Source organism: Protopterus annectens, chromosome 2.part0 (genome assembly GCF_019279795.1).
Source record: "Protopterus annectens isolate FY-2018-M chromosome 2.part0, PAN1.0, whole genome shotgun sequence".
NCBI lineage: Eukaryota > Metazoa > Chordata > Ceratodontiformes > Protopteridae > Protopterus > Protopterus annectens.
This window is the reverse complement of record NC_056728.1, coordinates 1,791,768,269-1,791,795,237: the sequence shown is the minus strand read 5'-3', so window position 1 is coordinate 1,791,795,237 and position 26,969 is coordinate 1,791,768,269. Positions and strand designations below refer to the sequence as shown.

Genomic DNA, 26,969 nt, shown 5'->3' with positions numbered 1-26,969 from the left:
ACCCTTTTTTGGCAACAGAATCTGAAAAAGCAGCCTGGGGCCATTTGAGACATTCAGATGACCTCTTTATATGGCCATGAGATTCTGGAGATGAGAGGAGTCCTCCAAACCCTTCAAGCCTTCTAGGACTATGTCCCAGTGAGAGTGCTCACCATACAGATGGACAGTATCATACAGTTCATCAGTTATCAAGGGGAAATTTGATCTTACCTCCATGGGATAGGGAGGTACATGGCAGCTTGAGAAAGTCTGGTTTTGCTGAGTGATCTTACCACCTATGTCTTTAATCCTATGAGCTACTAAGGATGAGTCCTTCCCTTATCAGACCTTCTGGCTTTCTAATTTCTATACCTGTGCCTGTATATTTCAGGACTACACCTACTCCTTACTGTTCTGTCACAAGCTTTCATAACTTTATATCATGCAATGTGACCACAGCCAGGTTCCTTTATTCACTTGTGATTGTAAAGGTTTTCTCTCCCTCCAGCTTAGTATTCCTTTTTTGGGATTTTACCTCTCAGATGCAGTATACACTATTTTAATAATGAAATTAAATCTACATGTTTCAGACAACCCATCTTCCCATTCTTTCTACACCTTCAATACAAATAAAAGCAAGTAATTCATATATGAAGAAAGCCCACAAGACAAGTATACAAATGGAAAGGAAAGAAGAAGCAACAGTAACAATGAAAAAAAGACGATGGGTAGTCACAACAGGAAGTAATGTGAGCAATTAATGCAATAAAGGCGCATTTTTTGCGCTTGTTACTACTCAGCCAAGCTCCTTGTGGTCCTGCAGAGTGGTGCTAGCAGCAGAGAGGCTAAAAGAGCGACTGCTAACCTGATAAAAGTGTTTGTTTTCCTGCTACTACCTGGGCGACTGCCCGAACTAGCAAAACTGCAAGTATTTCTCCTTCTTGAACTGTTTTAAAATGTTTAAAGTTGTTTTTGCACCTGCACTTTTAAAGTTTGTCCTGTTTGTTGCTTTTACCTGTTGAGGCTACACACTCAAGTGCGCTAGCCTGTTTTACATATTTATTGCATTTTCCTGCTGTTTGTTGCAAAAAAAATATATATATCCTTGTTTACCGTCTTTCCTGACCTAAAGTAGTCCAAATACAGGCTTTGCTGTATTCTGGACTTTTGGAAAGTTCCTGTGTTGCCCATTTCCTTTCTTGGATAAAGGGAGGCTTCTTTGTTTTCCAGTGGCAGTGGGGAGCTTGGAGCAGCCTATCAATCCCTGGAGGAGTGTTCCCAGCACAAGAATCTGGTAGTCTATTGGCCGTTTTGGGCCAATTTCTAGCTCTTTCAAGTCCCCCTGTATAAAACCCACTTTAGCGCAGCTTTGCGCGATTTTGCGTATAGCGCAGCATCGGGCAGCGCCGCTTAACTGGGTTTAAACCATTCTCGGCTCCACAAAGTCGGCTTTTCACTTTTTCCCTTAGAACTGATCTAGTTCTCATAATAAACACCCTATTCCCACTCTAAAGCCTGGCACTTGCTCACTAAAGCAATTATATAAGTCAGCACTAAAAAATTAAAAGCACTACACCCTCACAAACTCCCCTTGAGTACTTTGTTCCCCACTGGCCCTTTTTTTCAATTATAAAGGAATTCCCAATACTATTCTAGCATGTCCAAAGGTCAGTTGTCAATCTCCTCTCCGGTCTAGCTTTTGAATCTGGGAATCTTGAGGCAATGTTACAACTGCCTCAAGTACACAGACAACGCTCTCCTCCTCCCAACAAATTCCAACACATATGAGAGATGCAACCATATAGCCAAATTGGAGGCTAAGCTCTCTCAACTCAGTACTGGCGTAACCAGTCAGGAGGAGAAGGAAACCACACTCACTACAATTCAAGTCTCACATAGACCTACCACGACAGCAAACCAAATACATAAACACACAAAAACATACTCGGAGGCTCTAAATAAAAATCTGCCTAAGCAGCAGAGACCTCCAAAGCAGACACCCAAGCAACCGCTACCTCAAAACAAAACACGTGCAACACATAGCTCACAAAGCCAGTGTGCCCAACAGTCACAGCCCTTAAGGCTAAACAACACACCTGATACACTTGTAATGGATGACTCTATCGTCAGGCACACTGACGTCCTGCTCACCAGGCTGAACAAGGAGAAGGTGACTGTGAGCTGCCAATCGGGTGCTAGGATCCGCCACATAACACAAGCACTCAGGTCACTCCAAGGCAAGTACAAATATGACTCAGTCATTGTCCATGCTGGTGTGAATGACCTGAGATGTACCTAACTGGACTACATGAAAAGAGACATAGCGGAGCTCTATGAGCATGTAGCCCAGGCCAGTATGACCCTGACCTTGAGTAGCATCTTACCCTCACCAAGAATGATGCCACAATATGAAGACAAGATGATCAATTTCAATAATTGGCTTAAGTATTGGCGTCATTCAAAGGGGATACAATGCCTGTCTGCCTGGGATGATATGCTCGACAAGCCACGATGCTTCGCTAGGGACGGCTTGCACCTGTCACCCCTGGGCTTTCGGATATTGGCAAAGGCTCTTGCCACCCCCATAGTGCCTTTTTTAGGAAAGGCTCAAAAGACAAACCCACCTCCGTAGGTATCACAAGGGATAAGAAACTAAGAGTAATGCTACTCAATGCCAGAAGTCTAAACCTCAAGATGCACACACTCAAAACTCTCCTTAGCATGGAGAACATCGATATCTGTGCAGTAACAGAAACCTGGTTCAAGGCTCCCGAGAGCACCCCAGCATTACCAGGTTATACCTCATACCATGTTTTTCAGCCCCAAAACTTGGACCGAACCACAAAAGGAGGGGGAGTATCAATATTCGTCAAAGATACCCACACCTCCAGGTTGGTGGCACAGCACGAAGCATCAGAGAATATCCACGTGCAATTAACAGTGGGTAAAACTGTCTTCCAGTTTATAGCCTGCTACAGACCACCCTCCCAAACTCAGGAACCCCACTCGGCCTTCCTGAGAACAGTGGAAAATATGAAGGTCTCTCCAAACACCATTATATTGGGTGAATTCAACTACCCTAACATAGACTGGGAGCATTACTCTAGCTCCAACACCCTAGCCCGAAGGTTCCTAGAATTTATAAACTCAAATGCTATGGAACAACTTTTTGCCACTCCCACAAGAGGGGAAAACATACTGGACCTGATCATCATCAACATGGGGACTCTTTGCTCCAGACCAGAAGTGGATCCCTCACTGGTAAGATCAGACCATAAGCCAATCTCACTAGATATTCACATCCCGACCCCAGCCCCTGCCCAGAAAACCACAGTGAAAAACTTCTCTAAAGCAAATTTCACACTCCTCAAAACCGAGGTGGAATCCTTCAAAGCCCCCGAGCCTGTGGAAAATACGGCCCAGACCGCAGAATCCTTTATAAACGCATTCTATGAACACCTTCAGGAATGCATGGATCATGCAATCCCAAATAAAACCAAGACCCAATCCTCCAAAGTTAGGTGTCCTGTCTGGTGGACCCCAGCCATAAACAAACTATACAATAGAAGGAGAAAGCTACTAGATGATAGAGCAAAATCCCAAAAAGGGAAGGCATCTCTGATCAGTATTAGCAAAAAACTACGGGCACTCATAAAATCGTCAAAGGCCAGCTTCGAGAGAAAAATTGCACAGGACACTAAGGATAATCACAAGGCTTTCTTTAGTTATGTTAGGAACCTGGGTGGGAATTCCCAGATATGCTCAGAATTAGTCCAAAATGACAAAAAATACACCGAACCCACAGACATTGCCAACATCCTAGCTGACAGGTTCAGCACAAACTTCTCCCCCCCTTCCCCACCAAAAGGGCAAATATCTATCCCAGCAGAGTGCTGCCCCCCTGGCTTCTCAGATGCTCAGGTAAGATCCGCCCTCTCCAAAGCAAAAAACACAGCATCAGTGAGACCAGACGGTGTCCCGGGCTGCGTCCTACATGAACTCCAAGAAGAACTAAACCCAAACATAAAACTACTGTTCAATCTCAGCCTTACTACAGGATATGTACCCAAAGAGTGGCGTACAGCAACAGTGGTCCCTCTCCACAAAGGTTGTGCCTCAACAGATCCTGGAAACTATCACCCCATAAGCTTGACTAGCTTGGTCTGCAAAGCTATGGAAAGGATCATCATGGACCTCATAAATAAAGATATTGGGGACCTACAGACACTGGATCCTACCCAGTTCAACTTTGCTAAGGGCAGATCCTGCCTTTTAAACCTAGCTGATTTCTTTGAAACAGTCACCAAGGCCATTGACGAGGAGAAGGTGGTCCACACAGCCTACCTGGACCTTGCAAAAGCCTTCGATACAATACCCCACTCGGGCATTATAGATAAGCTCACCAGCTTAAATATAAACCCCTAGGTCACTAGATGGGTTGCAAACTGGCTCAAGGACAGAACCCACATGGTTAGAATTGCTGGAGCCATGTCAGACTCCAAACCAGTTACAAGTGGTGACCCATAAGGCTCAGTCCTGGGACCTCTCTTGTTCGGTATATATTTCTCGGAGGTACAGGCTAACACGGAAGGACTGTGGCTGACCAAGTTCGCAGATGACTGCAAACTGGGCGCCATAATAGACTCTCCAGCCGACACAAGCATCCTACAAAAGGGCCTCATAGAAACAGACAACTGGGGCCAGAGCCATGGCCTCAAGCTAAATGCCAAAAAGTGTATAGTCATCCCCTTTGGAAATGCCCACAAATTACCACATAGGTGGTAATCCATTAAGTACGGAAGACGTAATTAGGGACTTGGGGACCCAGGTTGATAGCAATCTCTCATTTGACAACCACGTGGCCAAAGTGGTTAGAAAAACATTTTGTATAGCCCACCTAATCATGAACGGATTCACATCTAGATCAGGGGAGGTCATTGTGCCTCTTTACTCACCCCTCATCAGGCCCATAATTGAGTACAATGCCCCTTTTGGGATGTACCTTACCAGACACCTGCAGCAACTGGAAAGACCCCAAAAGTACCTCACCAAGAGGATCAAAGGGCTCAAACAGATGCCATATGCTGTCCGGTTAAAGAAACTCCAGCTCTACTCAGTGGCATACCGCCTGCTCAGAGGCGATCTGTGCCTGACGTATAAAGCCATGTCCAACCCGGAATTAATGGACATGCTGCATTTCAGAAAATCTAAATCCCATCAAACTACGCACTCGAGAGACTTGAACCTCAGCACTGAAATAAATAGGACATGCTGGAGGGACAGATTCATAACCCAGAGGCTCCCTTCACTCTGGAATAAAGTCCCAGTCCAGGTTAGGCAGAGTCCCTCATTGACTCTCTTCAAGAGGAATCTTGATGAGTGGATGGGAGATGGTAGGTTTACCCCGGGTATCACTTCTGTGTCACTGTTAGACAGAGGCACAGTATACTAACCTCGAAAAAGGGCATAGCAACATTCATTTAAAATGGGTGGCGAAAGCCAAACACACTCTGGCTAGGCTTATAAATGCCCTAGGGCAGCTAGCCTAGTATGAACCTATGAACCTATAAAGGAATACAGGGACTATGATAGTACAATGGTACAGAGATTAGAACTGCCAGTTCACTGTGCTTTGTTCTCCTGTTTGATTCCTAGTGGGGGGTGCTTTCTGTGTGGAGTTTACATGTTATCTCCCTGTACAAATGGCTTTTCACCAATAGGTTCATAATAGGCTAATGACCTCCAGGGTCTTTACAAGCCTAGCCATACAATGCAACACAGTTTTGTCTCAGAGTTCCTTGGACATCTACAGGGTGGGGTATGTTAATAAAGAGGTAGTCAAGAGTTATATGGGGAGGGGTGATTAATTTACTTACTGTCAACTTCTGTCCAGAGACATGAGGGCCAGACTGGTGGTGAATTTGTGAGTTCCCATCCAGAGATCAAGGTTTTTTTTTGAACAAGGTCAGGAATGAACTCTGCTTCACATAAATGGGGAGCTTACTCCATAGGGTTGGGATCCTTTGAGACACATCAGTCCCTAGAGTAGGTTTTGTTTAAGCTGCAGACAAAGTTCACATTCTTGGATCTAGTACTTCTGGTGGTGTTTGTCTTACAGATGAAAAAGACATCCATCAGAGATGGATCTGAGGATGCCTTATAGGCTGGACATAGATCGCCTATCAGTAACCAATAAGAGACTGAGTACAAAGACAGGACCTTAAGGCAATCTGTGTAGGATAGATTGCCTCCTAGTGAGAGGAGAGGGTGTTCCAACTGTTTTAGTGCCTAGCTAGATGCACACCATAGGGGTCATTGTACTCAGTGATAGGTCTGATAAGATCCGAGTAGAATAGTACTATTACATCTTTGGACCTGGATGCCATACCCTTGCTTATGAGCTGGGTGACAGAATGATGTTCTTTCTATCTTGGCTACCTGTTGGTCAATTGCCAGATTACTTTCTACTTATAGCCTCAAATCCCTAAAAATCGCATCAACTCTTTGGGGTGTTTTATCAATTAAATAATTATCTTGGGTAGATGCTTTTCCAAAGGGCACTATAATACAATTCTTTGAGTTGTGTTTTAATACTTAGCTTATGTACCAGTCATTTGTTTGTATTAGACCCTCTTGTAGGATGTTGGTTTCATGGGGGCAATCTATGATTGCTCCCAATTTACAGTCATCTGCAAACTTGGTGAGCCAGAGGTTTTGACATTAGTCTTGACTTCTAAGAAGTAGATGTCAAATGCAGAGCACTGGTGACCAGTCTCTTGGTGGAGGTGGTCTCACTGATCCTGACTTCTTGGGTCCTATCTGTGAGCCAGCAGGCAATCCAGTGAGTTATATGGGGATTTGTGCCTAGTTCTGAGAGTTTGTCAACAATACCTCAGTGGGGTACTGTATCAAATGCCATGGCCAAGTCAAGGTGGGTGGTATGCATCATTTTCCCTTCATCCTTAGTCATGGTTACCCTGTCAAAGAAGTTTACCAGGTTAAGTAGGCAAGATCTTCCATTAACAAAGAGAACGTCTGATAGGTCCAGTGTCTGTAGGTTGCCAATGTCCTTATTGATCATTTTCATGACAATCCGTTCCATGGCTTTGCACATTAGACTTGTCAGACTGATGGGGTCTGTAGTTCCTGGGGAGAGTTGATGGCCCACCCTTTTGAAGAAAGATGACATTTGGGGCCCTCCATTCACCTGGCATGTAACCTGTTTTGAGGCTGTAGTTGAAGAGTGCCTCAACTGCACCTGCTAGGTCATGTTTAGGCAATTTAGGAGGCAACCAGAGATATTGTCAGGGCCCACTAAAGCAGTGTTTTTGGCTTTAGTGACCACCTTTAGGGCCTGCTCCCTGTTGATAGCTGGGGGGTTATGCTAGAAGGGATGCCATAGGTGGCAGTGGGAGTGGGGGATGAGGTTAGAGCTACATTTATCAGTAAGTAGATCTGCTAGGTTACCCAGGTCAGTGAAGGTTGTGTCATTTACCACCACCTCTGCACACTGCTGAGTATTACCTTTAAGAATCCTGACATAACTGAAGACAGCTTTGTGATTGTCGTTAGCCTCGGAGACTATCCTTACTTTATTAGACCTCTTACTTTCTTGTTTAGCTGAATGAGAGAGCTCATGTCTCTATGAGAGTTGCTCTTTCTGATTCTGGCCATGACTTTTCCAGTTTCTTCTTATGTTTCAAAACCATACTAATATGTTAAAAATAAGTATATATAAATGACTTACTGATATGTTGACTTGGCAGTCCTTCAAGTGTCTGTGCAGTATGCATATAAATGTTTGAATATCCCATGATCAATGGCATTCAGTGGTTCTATGCCATACACTTCCTGCTGGGATAGGCACTGGTTCCCCTGTGACCCTGAGCAGGATAGAACAATTGTCAAAACAAATGAATACAAGGGCAGCTGGGAGGACTGAGGAAGAAACTCTAGGATTAAGAAGGAAAAATTTGTTCTGCCCCTGTACAGACAGCTGACAAATCTCTACATGGAAAATTATAAGTAATTATACAACACTATTTTTTCAAAAAAGATGATGGCAATTCAAAGGAAGGCAATCCACATGGTACTGGATCTGCAAGGGAAACCATATAAAAAGAAACAAATGTAAGTAGGGATAAATACATGTGGAGCACTTCAGTGAATATAGTGATGGCTATTAGCAATTAATTAGGTTTATTTTGTAGTCTAGTGTTTGAGTATTTCAGTCTCTAATTGCAGACTGTGTGACTTTGACTAAGTCACTTAACCAGGCAGTGCTCTTGGATCACACCGGACAAGGGGCACGTGTGCCTAGTGATCTTACTGAGTTAAACAAATAAGTGAATGAGAGACTTACTAGAGAGCTTATTGAGTTAAACAAATAAGTGAGAGACATCCTAGAGAGCTTACTGAATTAACAAACAAATAAATAAGTGAGGGACCTTTTTAAGTAGCTCGGAGGAGTGTAAAGTATCCAAGAGGATACCATCAGTAATAAAATGGACATTCAGAGGAGAAAAACTTAAAGATGATGTAAGTCCCATCAGGAGAACTGAAAGCAACTAGTGCTGAAGATTAATGGAATAGCCTACTTAATAGAATGAAAGAGTTCCTAAAAAAGCAGGAACAACAAATAAGGCAACTCTTATGAGGGATGCAAAGCACATCACTAACCGCTTGTTCAGTAGGTAAGAAAATGGCAGATTAGATGGGCCAAACAGACTGTTATGAATGTCTGTGTTAGCAGATGAGTAACCCAAATCATGTACCCTTATAGTACAATATTCTTTAGATACTTTACTTAATATGATTGTGATAGATAATACCTCAGATTTTTTTCAGATTTCAGGGTAGTAAGTATGTTAATTATGAAAGCTACCACAGAAACCCGTTAATGAATCAATACTTACCTTCTGGTCATCAACTTCCTGACTAGGTGCTTTTCCAGAAATTGCCAATATTTCTCCAAGTGACAGAGTATTACGAAGCTTTTCATTTTTACCCAGGATCTCAGTATTAACTCCAGAACTGCTCTTTATGCTGTATTCATAAGCTTTTAAGGGTGCACAACTAAAAGAGAAAAAGGAACCAAGTCTGAAATCTGTGCAATGAAATAACACCTTGATAAAGACAAAATATGCATCTTCTCAAATCAAGACAGAGACTCATTAATAAAAATTAAAATAATCAAAATAAAATGCACAATCAGATTACTTGAAAGTCAAATAAGACAACTGTGTTTTTTTCACACAGGAAATAATCTTGTAAAGAAATGGCTTTCTTGCGAGAGTCAGATATAAACAATTCCCCAAAACAGAATTTAAGGGGTACACTTTGCTTTTCCTAGTTGCTTTGTCAAACAATTCTACACTAGAAAAGCAATGATATACAGGGTCATAGGGGAATAGCTGGCTAACTGCCCTAAAGAGCCGTTTTAAGCCTAACCAATAACCCAAGATCAGAATAAAACACTATACCTTGTGTCTATGAGGTGAAGACTTTATTATGCCAAACCCACAGCCAGTAGAACTGCATTTCGATTTATCACTGATTTCTTAGTATTTTTTTTATTTACTTGTTTTCTCAAACTTTGAGAGGATTAATGAGCCCATATATGGCATTGCACAATGTACTTTTAAATGAAGCCACATAAAAGCAAATTTTAAAGGGTGAAGAACACCACAGTTTAACACCGTAACTGCAGAAGAGAAAACAGCATTGCACGTTTAATTCTGACTTTAAAACATGCTGTATTTGCAGGGAGCAGCAGAACAATTTAGAGCAGATGGGTGCTTGATTTACATTATGCATTTTGTAAATTGCAGTAAAACGTCCAGAGTCCCTTCTGCACAGTGAGTACTTTCAGAAGTTATCCCATTGTATGAATGTATGAAAGTAACATAATGCATGGTGCTTGACATACTATTTGAATGATGGCACTTTAACAAAAGGGTACTTCTTGGTTAAGATATTTGTCTCATATTTCCAGGATTTAAGATTCCTTACTGAGTTTTGGTCATTGCCTGTATGAAGTTTTCATGTTCTCCACCAGCTTGCAGTATTCTCTTCAGATACTCTGGTCTCCTCCCCAAATTATGTTGGTTAGTTGGATACACTAAACTGATTATAAATACATACTGCATTTGCACTTGTCCTTATGGCCAGGGTCATGGTTGAAAAGAAGGACCAGTTCACATATTGGATTAGTAAATAATTTAAAATTAATTAAAAGAATCTACACAAGAATATGCCACACTAAAGATTTCCAACAGAGGCTGGCTGTCCTGGTTAACATGTAGATTTTAAAAATGAATAGCTGTGTCTTTTTATGAAGCTAAATACAATAGATGATTATGTTTTTAGCATAAATGATCTTCTTATTTAGTACTAAGGAGTGATCATCAAAAAGGTGTGTGACACCTGTGCCCTAGCCCAGCAATCAAGGAGCCTCAGTCCTCACCACTAACACCAGAGAGGGTGTCTCATATATGAAGAAAGGATAACAAATACACACAGTGAAGTGCAATTTCCCTTAAGAGCACACAGAGATCACAGTCAGTCAGGGGCTGGTCGCTCCCTTGCTCTCTAGGTCCCCAATAAGACTCCCCACTGGCACAGCTATAGCGTCCAGATCTCAGCCTAGCTGGGCAAGCTAAAGCCTTCAGCACCCTCTCTGTCCAACCAGAGCTTCGTGTCCCTGCCCAAGTAGCTGACACACACACACTTTGAGATAAGAGTTTATACAACCACACAGACACTCCTGGGAAAGGCTGGCACAGGTTCTCCAGCTGTGCCCCTATTACCCAGACTATATGGTATTACCACCTGCCACCACCCAGCTAATATTTATCAGCTACTCAAAGGCCCTTAAAAGGGTGTCCAATTATTACTGTGTAATATTGTTATCCAATTGGTAGCATAACTAAACGGTCAAGGCTTATTAGAGTGACTTGGTACAATAATCACTATAAATATGCAATGTACTCTAGAGCTTAAATTATCTCTACACAAAACAGCCACAGTTGAAAGGTTTTAAAATATTTAATAATAAATAAAAATACAAGACAATACTTCTTACTACACAGTGCTAGTCAAGAGTTCAGAGATCAGAGAAATACTTAAAATAATTCAGTAGTACAGTTCTAACATCACAGAAAAACACTTAGTCTAATCTTTTTAGTTTCTAGCTATTTCTAAAAGAAAACACAAGTCTAAGATAAACTTACTTATAGAGCAAGACAGTGCTGTGAGTTGGATGGTCAAGACAAAAATGCTCAATAACCTCTGTCTCTCTCTGTTTAAATTGAAATTACAGTTCTGATTCACATTACATCATTCTTCACACTTTCCTGGGGTTCCCTAGCTACAGATTACATAATTCTTCACACTTCTCTGTGGTTCCAGGCAACAGAAACTGCATTTACATTCTTGACATCTCCTTTTGTTACCTTGCAGCTGGCTAGGAAACAGAGCAATAAAAATAGATTTGCATGTTTAAATCTAGCAATTTAACTCTTGGTTAAAACAATAGAAATAATTTCTTCATCTAGACCCTTTGGCACCACTGTCTACATCAAAGGGTCACCACATGCTTTACTTTGGTCAGTAGAGTGCACTGTTGTCACATTTTTTTCAGTTTCACATCTAACACTATTTCTTTACATTTGTACAACAAACCTGTAGTTTACATTCATATTTACAAATGACAGAATTATCTGCAAAATTCTATCTGGCTAAGCTGGCAGCCTTCACAAGGTGAATGAAGACATTGCTGGAGAAAGTAAGAGGTCTTCCTATAGCCAATCTCCAACAAGACTTTTCAAGACTGCACTTAAATCTCACCTAAGTTCTCACGGGCTTTGTCCTTGTCCAAACCCCGTCTAATAAACCCTCCTTTTCCAGATTTAGATAGAGTATCTCCTCTATCCCTATAAAACTGAACTGAAGATTACTCACTGCTTGTTAATCCTTCCAGGATTTAGTTATCGTTTAGTCTATTATTATTGTTATCTAGTTACTGTTTAGATAATTTGTAGCTCTGTGTTTTACTTCTTTCTCAGTGTTGTAATTAGAGCTTACTATTCAATTGTACCTAATTTGCTCCTGTATTTCTCCATGTCATGATCACCTCTACTGTATACATACCTTGATTGTTTACCATCTACCATGTCTTTCTGTGGAGCTTTTCTCCCTGGGCTTCCGCTGAATAAGGACCTGTGTCCAGTCGGAATTTCCCGGTAAACAAATGTAAATAAATAAATAAAATAACACTTACAGACATCACTTGGTACTCTACTTCCATTTACCCAGTGTTTCAATATCATCTGGATACTTTCAGCTATACCATCCAGTAGAGAGGCAAATAATCAATGAATGGAGCTGTACCCTGTTTAACCTACCTCACGGCTTTCACTGTACTACATACATCTGATATATTATGTCGATTATGAAATTATATGAAAGATTTCACTACAAATTTGAAAAGCTAATACCTGTATTTAGTCAGAAAAAATGCCAAATGCAACTCATATGCCCTATCCCATATCCAGTACAATCTCATGCTGGCTAATTTCCTTTGTCTTCTGAAACAGCTGTTTTTAAATTTCAAGTAGCTGGTAGATATTTTTTTGTCCGTTACCTTTCCTTCTTGCTTCATACTTTCTGGTCTCTACTCCAGTGCATCACTGGGTCTACCAGCCCCTACTTTCATTTCCTGGACTAAAAACAATTTTTTTCAGGCTGGGACTAGCATGGAGCCTAACTGTGTTCTAGGGGAATCTCTTTGGCAATGCTTCTGTAAGGGGGAGGGATTATGTTATGACCTATTTGTTGCCCCTCCCCCTCCTCTATCCTCATCCCAGAATCATGTAAGAGTTATTCCCTTCTTTATGGGCCATGTCTCCTCTCAGGGAGCACCAAGATGAAAGCCCCTCTCCCACAGAATAGTCAGGCCCATCCCTCCCTACCAGTGCCTTAGACGCCTGGTCCAGAAACTGAACCAGAGTTGCCTAGGTCATAGTTAGGGATTTACCCCTCTACACCATGGCACTGGTAAGTAGGTAGCAGACAATGTGTCTGAACTACATGCATGTATTCACTTGCTAAAAATAAAGAAATACAAGAGATACAAAAAAAAAAAAGTTAAACTTAAAAGTTGTCATTAGCTTGTTGTTGAAACAATGCAACCTAATGTGTGCCACTTATTCTTTTTTTCACTTCTGTAAATTGTTTACTTTCTTTAAGCCTTCTAGATACATGTTGTTATTATTACTCCATATCTCATTTGCTTTCATTATGACCACAATTCTAATTTTCAAATTATAATTATCCCAATCCTTTGCAAGCTCTCTTCACAACTTGGATTAAAATCTAATAACACTTCACTTAAAGCTTGATTTACTCAATCATTAAATGGCTTCCTTTTCAAAAGAAATACTGGAAAATGCCAATGTTTGCCACAACAGTTGCTTAGAAAATTTAATCTGTATAATTGCATAGTCTAACATCAGCATTAGACGTGTCTTTATAGTTCATACCATGTTACAGTATTCTTTCAGTATGTAATAAAACAACGAAAATGAACCAAACCAATAACCAGGAATCAAGGAAAGAGGCACTGTCACCTTTCAGGACTACTTTACTGTTAAAAACAGCAGTCAAGCGCTTTCTTCATCCTAACAAGACTTCTTCAGTATGTGACACCTATCTAATTTTACCCAAGGACCAAAATTCCCTGAAAATCTGTAAAGTCTAATTTATTTTCTCTTAATTTGAGTCCATCATTGTGTCCAAATGCATGCATGTACTTCATTAGATATCTGCCTAATCTAGTATTCTGTGATAACTCACCCCTGCAAGACATATCTTCCTTATTTTCTATAGTGTTTCAATCTCTAGCCACTAACTTACATCCCTGATGAAATGTTATAACTTCTAAAATAAAATTCTTTACATTCTTGTCGTAATGCTTTTGGTGGAATAGATATTGCTGCCAGTGCAATTCTTAAACTGAGACAGCAAAATCTTGCCACTATATATCTTCCCTGCATAGCCATCATTTATTCCTCAATGTTTATTCCAATACCATTTTAATTAAGACAACTTTATTTTGCTCTCTTTCTACTATCCAACAAAGATACTCTCCTTCCCAATTTTCCTTACAAAAAAGTCATACTCTTCATGACTCAGGTGTGTCTCTTGAAACATTACCTGTGCATTACTATTACAAATATGTCAGCACCTTGTCCTACTTTTTCCTGTTCAACAAACCATTAGTGTTCTAGACTACTAAGTAAAATTGTAACATAATAAAGCTTATTTGTTACTTTGCTTATATGTTATCTTTGTGCTGCAAGCTGGTCCTTTACAGCCTGTTTCTACCATTTTTGTATCATGTTATATACTTTTGTGTAGTATTAACTGAACCAAACCTGATGTCTTATTTTCATTAGAACACGGTCTGTTCCCTACCCAAAAAATAAGGAAAATACTAACTATATACATATTTTTTCAAGGTAATAGAGCTAACACTAAAAAAAAAAAAAATAGTATAATGCTTCTTCCTCGCCTTTGTAATCAGACTCAAACACTGACTTGCTGTGTTGTGCTGGAGAACACCTGCAATAAATCACTGTTCTGTTTGTTTCACTTACCTGCAGCCAGTACTTTAAATACCTTATTTCTGTATCTTTTCCTCTAGTTTCATGCTGTTAAAAATACAAACTGTAACTAGTGCATGCTTTTAACATTTCTCCTTTAACTTCATTAAATATCCTTAGTCACCATCTCCTACATTCAAATCTTTTCCCCTTGCCAGCTCATCTTGTGATTTTTCAAGGGTCTGTGTAGGTTTTTAGTCCAAACGGGTAAAAGACTAAAGAGTAATGTAGGATTCAATTAGTTGAACTGAAGCTTCGTTTCTTTTCAGAGTATTATAGAAGAAAGGAAGGTTAGTGTTTGTAATAAAAACTCGTTATCCACACAGACTCTCGTGTTTCCCAGTTTTAAGTTTTGCTCCATTCTTCTGCAAATTAGAAAGAATTTCCTCTTTTGCTAGTATGTTTACAGTTTGATCATTATAGGTCTCAACTGCTACTCAGTCTCAGATTACGAATACTCACTCTGTGCTCTTTGTATTTTCACATCAGCAACAGAAAATCCAGTCCATCTTTCCCTATGACTTGTACTGGCAGTGCTGTAAACCTTGTGTTGTCTCTGCATGACGTGTCCTTTCATTTAGCCAGTTTCTCTGCCATTTTGTTCATATTTTAGTTGCTGTTGCACCATTTTTTTCTTTCATGTCATTTTCAGCAGTTTGCATATTGGTTACTTTCTTTGAATGCCTGGTTAAAAATATATTTTCTTGTAGCCTTCTGCTGTTTGTCTGTATATTTTCCAACCAGGAGCTTATTATCTTGAAAATCTCAGCATGCATTTGATCAGTCTTTCTGTAGTTACTGCAGAATTTTCCCATATAGCTGCCCTTACCATCTGCTTTTCCCATTTCTGTTCTACACTTCTTTCTGTCCATTTCTGGGTTTTCACAGATGCTCTCCCTTTTACTTCACTTGTTTCATCGTTGTTGACATTTTAGATGCTATAGACACTTCATCTCTCAATGTCTGTCAGCAATTTACAGTTGTTTTCAGGCTTTTGCTGTGTTTAATGATTCTTAGCCCAGAGCTCTGCTTTTAGCTGCCCCCACCATTGTTGCTGTCTTTGAATCATATTTGTTTATATGCTCTAGGACTTGCTTATAGAGGACCTTGAATATTTTAATGAGTATAAAAAGTTTAACAATATGTCTTTACTCTTGAGAGGATAATGGAAGCACCGGGAGGAAAAATTACAATGGCTTGCTTGAACCATTGGGGGGGGGGGGGGGGGGGGGCAAGTCTACTGATGAGTGAAAGATAGTTTTTGACTTCTCTGAAGTGGCTTATGTATATACAGATATCTGCACAAACCTTTCTAGTGCCTTTCTAACTGCATGGTGGGAAGAAGATATGAACTGTTAATTTAATATTGCATTATGAACATTTGAATTATTCAAACATGAACTCTATCCCATTCCTCTTATGGATTTGTTTTGGCAAGCAATTTAAAATGAATATCAATAATAGAAACACATAGTCTAGGCATGGCTTGTGAAGTCAATGCAAATACATTGCTATGGTACTCACACTGATTCATAACAGTGCAGTGGGTTCTTGCAATGGCCCATCTGAAATCTGGTACAAGTTCTTAATAAAACTATTTTTTTTTCATTTATATTAGGTCAATTTACAAATCTATGACTTAATTTTTGCAATTTCTATGTACTCTTTCATCGACAGTACTTTTCTGGTGCCCAGCTTGATGGGAATTACCACGGTGGATCAACACAGCAGAGTCCCATGACATTCAGACAATTGGTATTTTCTAGTTGCAACTGCAGAATTCAGTGAGTTGTTTTCTTAGATCATCATTTTCCAACATTTTCACAAATAATGGACAACAATGAATCATTGCTGATTCTGTTTTCTGCAATTAGTCAGTACCCCATTCAGGATTAGTTCTTCTGTTTTGCAATTACTGAGTGCTGAAATAGGTTTGGGCCCTTCTTTTTTCCCTGGATTGGTTTACGTAGATTGGTTAAATGAATAACTGAAAAATGCATGAATAAAGTATTGTTTCTGTTTGGATAAGACCACGTGATCATTGTTCAGCAACTGTGAAATAACATACATTCAGGGGGCTTAATGGTGCCTGAATCTTCTGCCTTTTCAGGGAGCAAATATGTCAGTCCATCAGCATTATCATTCATATTTATTATCATAAAAATGTGCTCTTGGAGACCAAGTCCAACACTGAAGGTGTGCTGCTGTTATTGACTAGACACTCTTTTTACAGTTAACTGTTGTGAATAATGACTGATGATCTATTAGCAACAGAAATACTTTTCCATACAAAGAGTGACCAAGGTTCTTAGGTTCATAGACATATATACTAGCCTAATGACCACCAGGGCCTTTATAAGCTTAGTCACGCAACCCAAACCAATTACTTCCCCTTGTAACATGTGCATCTTGATTGAAGGGGGATGCTTGTTAGGAGGGGGATGCTAGTTAGGAGGTTACAAAACGTTATGTGGGGGGTATGTTAGTTAGGGAATGTTTACCGTCAGCTTCTGTATGTAAGAGGCTTGGGGGGGCCATCCCATGGATGAATTTATGATTATCCATCCAGTGTTAGTTTGGGAATGTTTACTGTTGACTTCTGTCTATATGAGTTATGGTGCCAGCCAAGGGAAAATTTATGATGTCCCATCCAATGGTCAAGGATAAATTTGAATAGGGTTAGGGATGGACTATGCTTCACACGGATAGGGTCCTATTCCACAGCATGGGGATCCTTTGAGACATATCTGTCTATATGTTCTGTTTATGCCACAAGCATTTTCAAATCCCTGGATTTAGTGTTTCTGGTTTTGCTCATTTTTATGGATGTGCAAAAGCTCCATCAGGGCTGGATCTAAGGATGACTTGTATGCCAAACACAGATCACCTCTCAACAACTTGTAGGAGACAAAGTGTAGAAACAGGGCACTAAGGTGATCTATATATGACAATGTTAATATCCTGGATTCTCTTGGTGAGGAACTTCTGTGGATGTTATAACTGTTGTATATGCCTAGTCCAGTACATGCTGAAGGGGGCACTGTATTCAATGACAGGGCTGATAAGGGTCAAGTAGAGTGAAACTATAACTTCCCGAGATCTGGAACCATACCTTTTATTATAAGTTGGGTGACAGAATGATTTTCTTACTACCTTGGCTGCGTGTTGGTCAAAGGCCAGATTTCTGTCTACATATGTTCCAAGATCTTTAACTACTGGGTTAACTGGTAGGTTTGCCTTTTCAAAGGAATAATTTGCCTGGATGGTGATTTTCCCAAAAGGCACTATAATGCACTTCTTTGCTCTGAGTTTTAATCTGTGGCTTTAGCACCAGTCAACTCTTGAAGGATATTAATGTCATGGGGAAAGGTATGATAGCTTCCAATTTGTAGTTGTCTGTGAACATGGTGCAGGAGTGGGCGCAGCATGGAGTCCTGGTAGAGGGTCTTACTTGGGTCCTATCTGTAGGCCAGCAGTCAAGCTATGTAGGGATTTAAGCTTAGTTCTGTGAGTCTACCCACAATACCTGGAGATTTGAATTGAACACCTTTGCCAGGTCTAGGTAGGTAGGTGGTATGCACCGTTAACCCTTCATCCATTGCCTTGGTTGCCTTCTCAAAGACGTCAACCAGGTTAAGTAGGCATGACCAGGGGTGTAGCTAGGATTTTCAAATTTGTACTCACAGCTCTCAAACTGCTACCCCCCCCCCCCTCCCCAGCCAAGCTACGGCCATTCTTGTAATTCACGGTTTGCTCTTTTAGTGTCGATGAAGAGGCATTCGCTGTAATGCCTCTTCAGTAATATAATACAGATTCACTCAAACTCGGTTCCTTGAATTGAAAATGAACCTGAAAGTCAGTTCTTTGAAAAATACAGCATGGTAGTTGGGGTAGAGGATTCGTGCTTTTGTTTTCTGTAACTAAGGTACAGGTTTTGAGCTTGAGTAAATTACTAACCATCTGCTACCCCTAACTAGGGTGTTTCATTCACACACACACCCCTACCTACCTCTTAGTGCAAGAAATATGGACAAAGCATAACATAAACAGGGACAGATATTAAATAATGCTCTTGTGGGCTTAGAAAGTTGCTAGAATAACAGGATTTGTGCTAGTATGAGAAAGTTGGTAGAATAACAGGATTTGTGCTAGTATGAATTTTTCTAAAGGACATGAAGTTTGAAACTCAAATGTCTGTCATTATTTAGCAACTTCAGCCTCAAAAATGAGGAACAGAAAATATATGGGGCAAAAATCTGGACATTCTGCAAAATTTGGACAGTTGAGAGGTATGCTACCTACCTACCACACACACACACACACACACACACACACACACACACACACACACACACACACACACACACACACACAAAACAAAACAAATACCTCTCAACCTCTTACAGCAACAAACCCATAAATAAAACTGAGGCAAAGACACAAAAATAAGGACATTTTTTTAAAATATTGCTCTTATAAACTTAGAAAGATAATAGAATAGTAGCAGGTCTTGCATTAGTATGAATTTTCTGAAAGGTATGAAATCTGAAACTCAAATGTCAAATGTCTGCCATTATTTTCTAACTTCAGTCTTTAATGATTTGCCACTAATTTGCAGAAAACTGCAATTTTTTGAAAAACTGACCAAAAATGTGATGCAAAAATATAAAATTGCCAGACAATACAGCTGGGGAACCTGCCAAAGAAGGGACACCATTTTAATATGAGCACTGTTAACTTGAGCAGCTGACAAAATTAGAGAATCTACATGCATTTCTTAAATAAAAGTAATGTATAACTCTGATCATTACGGTTATTTATAATTGTAAACCCTCCACGTTTTCCTCCAAAATTGCTATTTTGCAGAGGGATTATTAGGGGGAGAGCAACATTTTGAGCTAAAATTGGGGACAGTTGAGAGGTTTGGATATTCCTAATTCTATAAAGTGATTTATTTGCACATACCTCTCAACCTCTTAATGCAGAAAATCTGGACAAAGCCAAATATATAGGAGGAACATACAAACAGTACTAAAATTGATCGTGTATAAACTTAAGACAGTTGATAGAATAACAGGTCTTGCTTTAGCATGCATTTTTCTGAAGATTATGACATCTGAAACTTAACGTCTTGTCATTATTTAGTGATTTCATTCCTAAATGATTTGCCAGAAAAGTTTTATTTTGCATTTTACAGCACAGACACCAATAAATATCTGCTAAACAAAGCAATGCAGTCTCACAATGAAACTAGACCTAGCATTAAAACTTCTCTGCCCTTGAAACTCACATTCATTGAAACAGCACTGAAACCCACATTCAAAGAAAATACATTTTGCCAGAGGCAGATAAAGATTAACTTTGGGTTATTTTTAAATCGTAGGCCCCTTGCACATGAAACATCACATGTTCTTTGATGCACCTTCCTGATTGTATTAAAATATATTCTTTGTACAATACAGTATAGTTGTTAGAGAACATTTTAAATTTATTGTTTTGAACATTTTTCCAGTAAGCAATGAAACAAAATGCATGCACCAATAATGGCAAAACAGCTCAATTCAGAACATTTCCATCATAGAAGTCTACTCAAACTTCTACAGTCCACCAGTATCAGTAAATATGCACAATCTCTGAACCAGTAAAAGCCATCTACATAATATCCCATTAAAGAATTCTGTAACTAATGAAGAGGTTGCTGCTAGCAAACAACTTTATATTTCATTGTTTCATCTACAAATAAAGTGCCTATTGCCCTTGAGGAATAAATTGCCTATGTTGCATTAAAAAAATAATACACTAGTAATATTGCAATAGGGAATGGATGGAAAACTGAAAACACGTTCATAGTTACTACTAGATATCTTTGCCAAAAAGGACTACAGCATCCACCCCCCTTTACAACACGGTACAGTATCAGCAATGCATTTACCTACTGTGGGAGAAGAACCCACAGCCTTCTGCATCAAAAGTAAGTATATTACCTGTTCTATTAACAATACAAGCAGACTCAGCATAAGCAGCACTAAACTTTAGTTCCCCTGCAGCTCTCAGCTCCTTGTAAAATGTACTCGACACTCAGCTGTATCTCTGAACTTTGCAGCACAAGAAATCTGGAAAAAGCCAACATTTATTGGGAGGGGGGGCAAAAGCCCAAAAAACAGGGACACATTTTAAACTTTGCTTGTATAATTTTGGAAAGTTGCTAGAATAAAAATGCACAATCCTTACCACCATGCATGTCTTAACCCAGAACCATATGCACTACAGTCAGTGCAACATACCACTATGCTAAATCAGCAACTTAATGGCTATCATTTAGATAGCTCTCACCTCTTAGCACAGAAAACCTGGAAAAACAAGGCCAATAATGAGGGAGTACAAATTCAGTTCTCACTTCACATCTTAGCACAAATAACCTGGACAAACAACAAAAACAATAATGGGGGAAATACAACTTCAGTTCTCACTATAGCTGGGGAATACAACTTCATTTCTCACTTCTCGCCACAGCTGGGGAATACAACTTCAGTTTTCACTTCTCACCATAGCTCACAACTGTTAGAAAACAAATTATGAACAAAGTTCAGAAATGGTGGTGATTAGGGACTTAAGGCTCTTTTTACCCTGAGGCAAAGGTACAGGGTTTGAGCCTAAACACCTATAGCCAGCAGGTGTATTATGTGGGGGGCATTTACACACACACACACTCCTTACCTGATAATCCATTCATGCTGTTCACACACACTCCTTTCATGCTGTTCACACACACTTGACATAACTATAGAATGCCCTGTGGTTGTCTTTATAATCTGCAGCAATTTTGTTTTCATATCTATCTTTAGATGATTTGATGAGGAATCTCAGTTTTTTGCTGAGGCTAACAAGGGAGTTTTTTCCAGTATTGTGATTTCACTCTTTTCTGCAACAGATTTTTCCTTCTGTTGTAGAGTTTGTTTATGGTAGGGGACCACCAGATTGACTTCCCTTTTTTGGAGGAGTGCATCTTGGTTCTGTTTAGTATGGCCCATGATTCAGCAGTCATACACCTATTTTCCATTTGCGTGGGCATCGTGAAGTTTGCCACCTCTGTTTTTAGAAGACTAAATTTGGCCTTGGAAAAGTTTTTTATGGTGGTTTCCTTTTAGTAGGGGTGTGGATGGGATGTGGATGTCCATGGTGATAAGCTTGCGGTCAGATCTGACCAGGGAGGAATTGATTTCAGGTGTAGAGCAATGGTTGCCCATGTTGGTAATGACCAGGTCAAGGATGTTTCTACCCCTGGTTGGGGTAAGAAGTAGTTGGTCCAGGGCAATGGAATTAATGAATTCCAGAAAAAGTTAAGCAAGTGTGTTGGTACACGAGTACTTTTCCCAGTTAATGGAGGGGTAGTTAAAGTCTCCCAGTATAAGGGTATTAGGTTGTACCCTAATATTTTCCAGTGTGTTTACGAATGTGTAGTGGGAGTCTTGGGACATGGTGGGGGATCTATAGCAGGTTACAACCTGGCTTGCAGTTTTACCCAGTGTTAGCTGTACCTGAAGTATCTCTGATGCATTATGTTGGGCTACTTGTCTGGAGGTGTGCATATCTTTTATGAATATGGAGACATCTCTGTCTTTAGTGCTTCAGTCTGGATTAGGGGGGCCGAAAGGTGTGGCATGAATTATAGCTTGGTAATGCTGTGGTACTCTCCAGAGCCTTGAACCAGGTTTCGGTCACTGCACAGATGTCAATGTTCTCCATTTTAGGGAGTGCTTCAAGTGAGTGCATTTTGAGATTTATGCTTCTAGCATTGAGTAGCATAACCCCCAGATTTTGTGTGATAAAAGGGTTTGCATGTCTGCTACAATGGTGTCTATAGTCATAATTCACCATGCATCTTGTTTCTTGAATTACCAGCATATGCAAGAATCATTTCTACATCAGGATTACTACCCAAGAAAGATCATTACATTCAATGCAGGAATTGCCATCATTTGCATTGCAGAGGTTCACAATTATTATTTTTATTTATTTCCATTTTTTAGTATGGGAGTATACTTTTAAAGTTTTGATTCCATTTTTATTATTGTCTCTGTTTTATTGATATCCCAATTTCTGGATAAGCAGGATGTGTGGCTCTCTTAATTTTGCACTGTGCCACCTAGTGTGTGTCTTGCCCTAACCTTGTTAAATCCAAGTAGATGTTCTCAGCAGGATATCAAGTGAACCTATGTTGTAAAACCTTCACTTACTCCATGAAAGTCTACATTTCTGTTCTTGAATTAACAACCAGATTATTTGTATTTAGAGGCATCTGGCTCCACTTACCACACTGTTTATCTAGCATTCCTAGAATATACTTCTTGTCCTTGCTAGCCTTCCCCTGTTATTTCCTTTCTTCCTCTCTTCTGTTTCAGTCTCTAGATTATTACAATTCTCATCATGTTAGGGGTGAGGAAGGAGAAAGCAAGGCATACATTTTAATGTTTTTTCAGTAGTACTAGAACGTGTGCACACAAATTGTCCTCTTATTTCTTCTTATGTTGCCAGAGTACTATTTTTAGCCTGACACCCTGTGAATACTTTTGGTAAAATCTGAAAACAAACGTTCTTCCATAAAATGTATTACTGCAGCTATCAAAAACTTAGATTTCATGTTAGATATTAATTTTCCCTTCTTGGGTTTATGCAGTAGACTGATAATGCTTAAAATATTTTGCAAAATATAAAAACTTGTGCACCTCTGTTGAACATTACACCTCCTAACTGTTATAACTTCACATAATTCAGCTTGATGTTTTGTTGTAGCCATCTTTTTATAGTACTGTTTAAATGAGATGGCTGTCATCTTCCCAAAATATTTTCACAAATATAACATGCTTTGACACTGTACAGCATGTGATTATTTTTCCTACCACATTTATTAAGTGACTAGTTATGATAAAAATGCAATTTCCAAATACAACCAAAAGCTTAGGATAAGACTGAATATTATATATTTCAACACTCTTAATAACTTATGCCATTTTCTATATTTGGATTGTAGGGTTTCAGTATAGACATTTTCTGTGGTACTTTACAAATGGCATGTAGCATTATTTATATAAAGTCCTTGGTGAGATACTTTTACAACTATGACTGAGAATGATGTACTAAACAATTGATCATGTATACTTATATGTATACACACACACACACACACACACACACACACACACACACACACACACACACACACACACACACACACACACACACACACACACACACACACACACACACTTCAATTGATTGCCTTCCATTTGTGAACGCTCTTGCCTTCCAACCTCAATGATAATCCATTTGCTTGTACGCTCTTGCCTTCCAACTCCGTGCTTGCACACACTTACTTCAATGATAATCCTCTGTTTGTTGCGCTCTTCTGTTCGTTGCGCTTGCCTCAATGAAAATCCTCTGTTTGTTCCGCTTTAATCCTCTGTTCATTGTGCTTGCATACTTCAGTTGATTGCCTTCCTTTTGTGAATGTTCTTGCCAGTTCCAACTCTGCCTTCCATTTGTGAATGCTCCAACTCAATTTGCTTGTTTCCCGCCCGCTTGCAGCCAGCCGGACATGATGTGAGCTGGCTTCCGACTGGCTGGTATCCTCCTTAAAGGAGCCAACACCTCCTTAAATGTACGTACATTTTTTTTTTTCAAAAAAGCTACCACCCCTTCTAAAAAAGTTGTACTGAAATCAGTACAGTGCATATGCCTCCCAACGTCGCTGGGCATGACCATCCTTTGACAAAACCAAACTGGGATAGGTCCAGTATCTGCAGGTTGCCAATGTCTTTGTTGATCATTTCCATGATAATTTGTTCCTTAGCTTTGCATACTAGACTAGTCAGACTAATGGGTCTGTAGCTCCCAAGGTCACTTCATGGTCAACTCTTGTGAAGGGGGATAACAGTTGCCATCTTCCATTCACTTGGTACGTAGCCTGTTTTGAGGCTGTAGTTGAAAATTGAGTCAAGTGGCCCTGATAGGTCATATTTCAGGCAATTTCGGAGACAATCTGTGATACTGTTGGACCCTATTGTGGCTGTGTTTCTCGCATTAGTGAGTACTACTATGACTTGCTCCCTGCTGATAGTTGGAATAAACCGATAGGTTTTTCCAAATGAAGGATAGCGTGTCCACTTTCCATGCTTGTCTGTGATAAGTCCTTGTGCAGAATCTTTTCAATTGATAATTTTGAGGAGAGGCAAATACATCTATGTCTGGGCTCCCCATTTCTCTGTTATCATGCTGAAGACTTGTGGATTTAGTTCCCACTCACGAGGATCCATAAGGTTTCTGCTTAAATTGTCTGCCAGAGTGTTTTGTTTTCCTGGCAGGAATTGAGCTTGAAGATGTATTTGGTAGGTCAAAGCTGTGTCCCACAGTGCCATGGCTAATCTGCAAAGGGGATATGAGTGTGTGCCCCCTTGCTTGTTTATATAACACATGACTGTGGTGTTGTCCGTCTTTATCAATAGTTGTCCTGGATGAAGTATGTCCTTGAAGGCTGTTAGGGCATTTTGAACAGCTAGCATCTCTGTCTGATTGATATGTAAATGCATTTGCTTTGGTGCCCATATACCCTGAATGCATCTTCCTGCCATGTGGGCCCCCCAGGCATAATCTGATGCATCTGTTGTTAAGGTTTGGCTGGCAGGGGGTAGAGTGAAGGGTCATTCCATGTTTTGGTGACAGGCCCTTGCTCACCATAGAAACTCCTGTTGCAGGCAGGGAATGAGAGGAATCATTGTTTCCAGACTGTGTGAATGCTGACTCCATAAACTTTTTAGGTACCACTGAAGTTTCCTCATATACAGTCTTGCATATGGAATTAGCAGGATGCAGGATGCCATGAAGCCCAGAGTCTGCAGAATTTGTCTTGCAGAAGACTGGGTTTTTGTTGCCATCAGTTTGAAGTAAGTAGTCAGTTGCCTTTTTGCCTGGCGTGAGGTAAGCCATCTGGGCAGTTGTATTCAAGCTTGCACCCAGGAATGTTATCTTTTGAGAGGGTACCAGTTGTGATTTATTTTCGTTTATTGTGTACCCTAGGCATGTTAGCAGCCTTTTCACAAATGCCAGGTGTCGAAGAAGAGTGTCCTTGTTCTCTGCTTGAATGAGACAGTCGTCCAAGTAAGGATATATTTGTATACTTCTTTGTCTGCAAAATGCAATTACTGGTGCCAGGCACTTTCTAAAGACCCTGGGCACAGTAGATAAGCCAAAGGGCAGTGCAGAGAATTGGTAATGCATTAAGCCAGCCTTGAATCTGAGGTATCTTCATCACAAATGTCTTCTTGGGGCATGCAGGTATGCCTCTTTTAGGTCTAAAGTCACCAGCCAAGCTTGCTTGCCCAGCATGGGCAGAAGTTGCTGCAAAGTCAGCATTTTGAATTTTGGAATGTCCAGGTATGTGTTCAAAATCGATAAATCCAGTATTGGCCGCCAGGCCTTGTCCTTTTTGGGCACCAAGAGCAGTTGAGTAAAAAACTTATACTTTTTCCAGTTCTGGTACTGTCTGAATGGCCCCCATATCCATGAGGGACGTAACCTGTTTCTGTGCCTCTGTCCATTGATTTTTTGGCAGGTCTGGCCAACCATTTGCCATTGGCAGAGTGTGGAAATGGAATCTCTATCCCTGTGATACAATGTTTAGTACCCACTTGTTCTGGGTTATTAACTGCCAATTTTGAGCAAAAAGTGCTAATTTTCCCTCTATGGGTGCTGCCAAAAGATAAGTGCTTTGTGTAGGCAGAGGGAAGTCAATGGGGTTGCTTTCTGCAGGTTTGTGCTTTATCCCCTCCAGATTTGGAGGTGGATGTGCCCCTATTGCTTTGACCTGTATGAGTCTTGCGCCTGGTATCTGGAACCCTTAGGGCATCTGGATTTGCCCCTTTGAGCCCTGTCTGACACATGAAAGGACCAATTTTTGTAGGCCAGTGTCTACTGAATTTTGGTGGCTGCACTTATAAGAAATCTTTAACAGTTTGCATAGACTTAGCTTTGTCTTCCATTTTCTTTAAAACCTCTTCTGCCTTAATACCAAACAGACAGTCATGCTGTAAAGGTGCATCTAGCAATTTAGCTTTAACATGATCAGGCAAATTTTGGTCCTTTAACCAGCCATGCCTCCTAATCACAGATCCAGTAACTGCGGCCCTGCAGGAGGCGTCTAAAGAATCAAAACCACATTGCAAAGTATGCTTTCCAACTTGTTCAGCTGCATGCAATAATTCCTGCAATTCTTTATTTTCTTCACATTCTGAAATCAACATAATTTTCTGTTTCAGCAATCCCACAACATGT

General features: G+C 40.1%; 1 protein-coding gene across 1 annotated transcript in view; it reads right to left on the bottom strand.

Moving 5' to 3' along the window:
* PADI2 (peptidyl arginine deiminase 2) overlaps window positions 1-26,969 on the bottom strand; it is a 1,404,027-nt gene that overhangs the window by 978,091 nt on the left and 398,967 nt on the right. Inside the window, exon 2 of the mRNA XM_044061822.1 lies at window positions 8,895-9,054. Within this exon, the coding sequence (XP_043917757.1) occupies window positions 8,895-9,054 (160 nt within the window). The remainder of the gene's footprint in view (window positions 1-8,894; window positions 9,055-26,969) is intronic.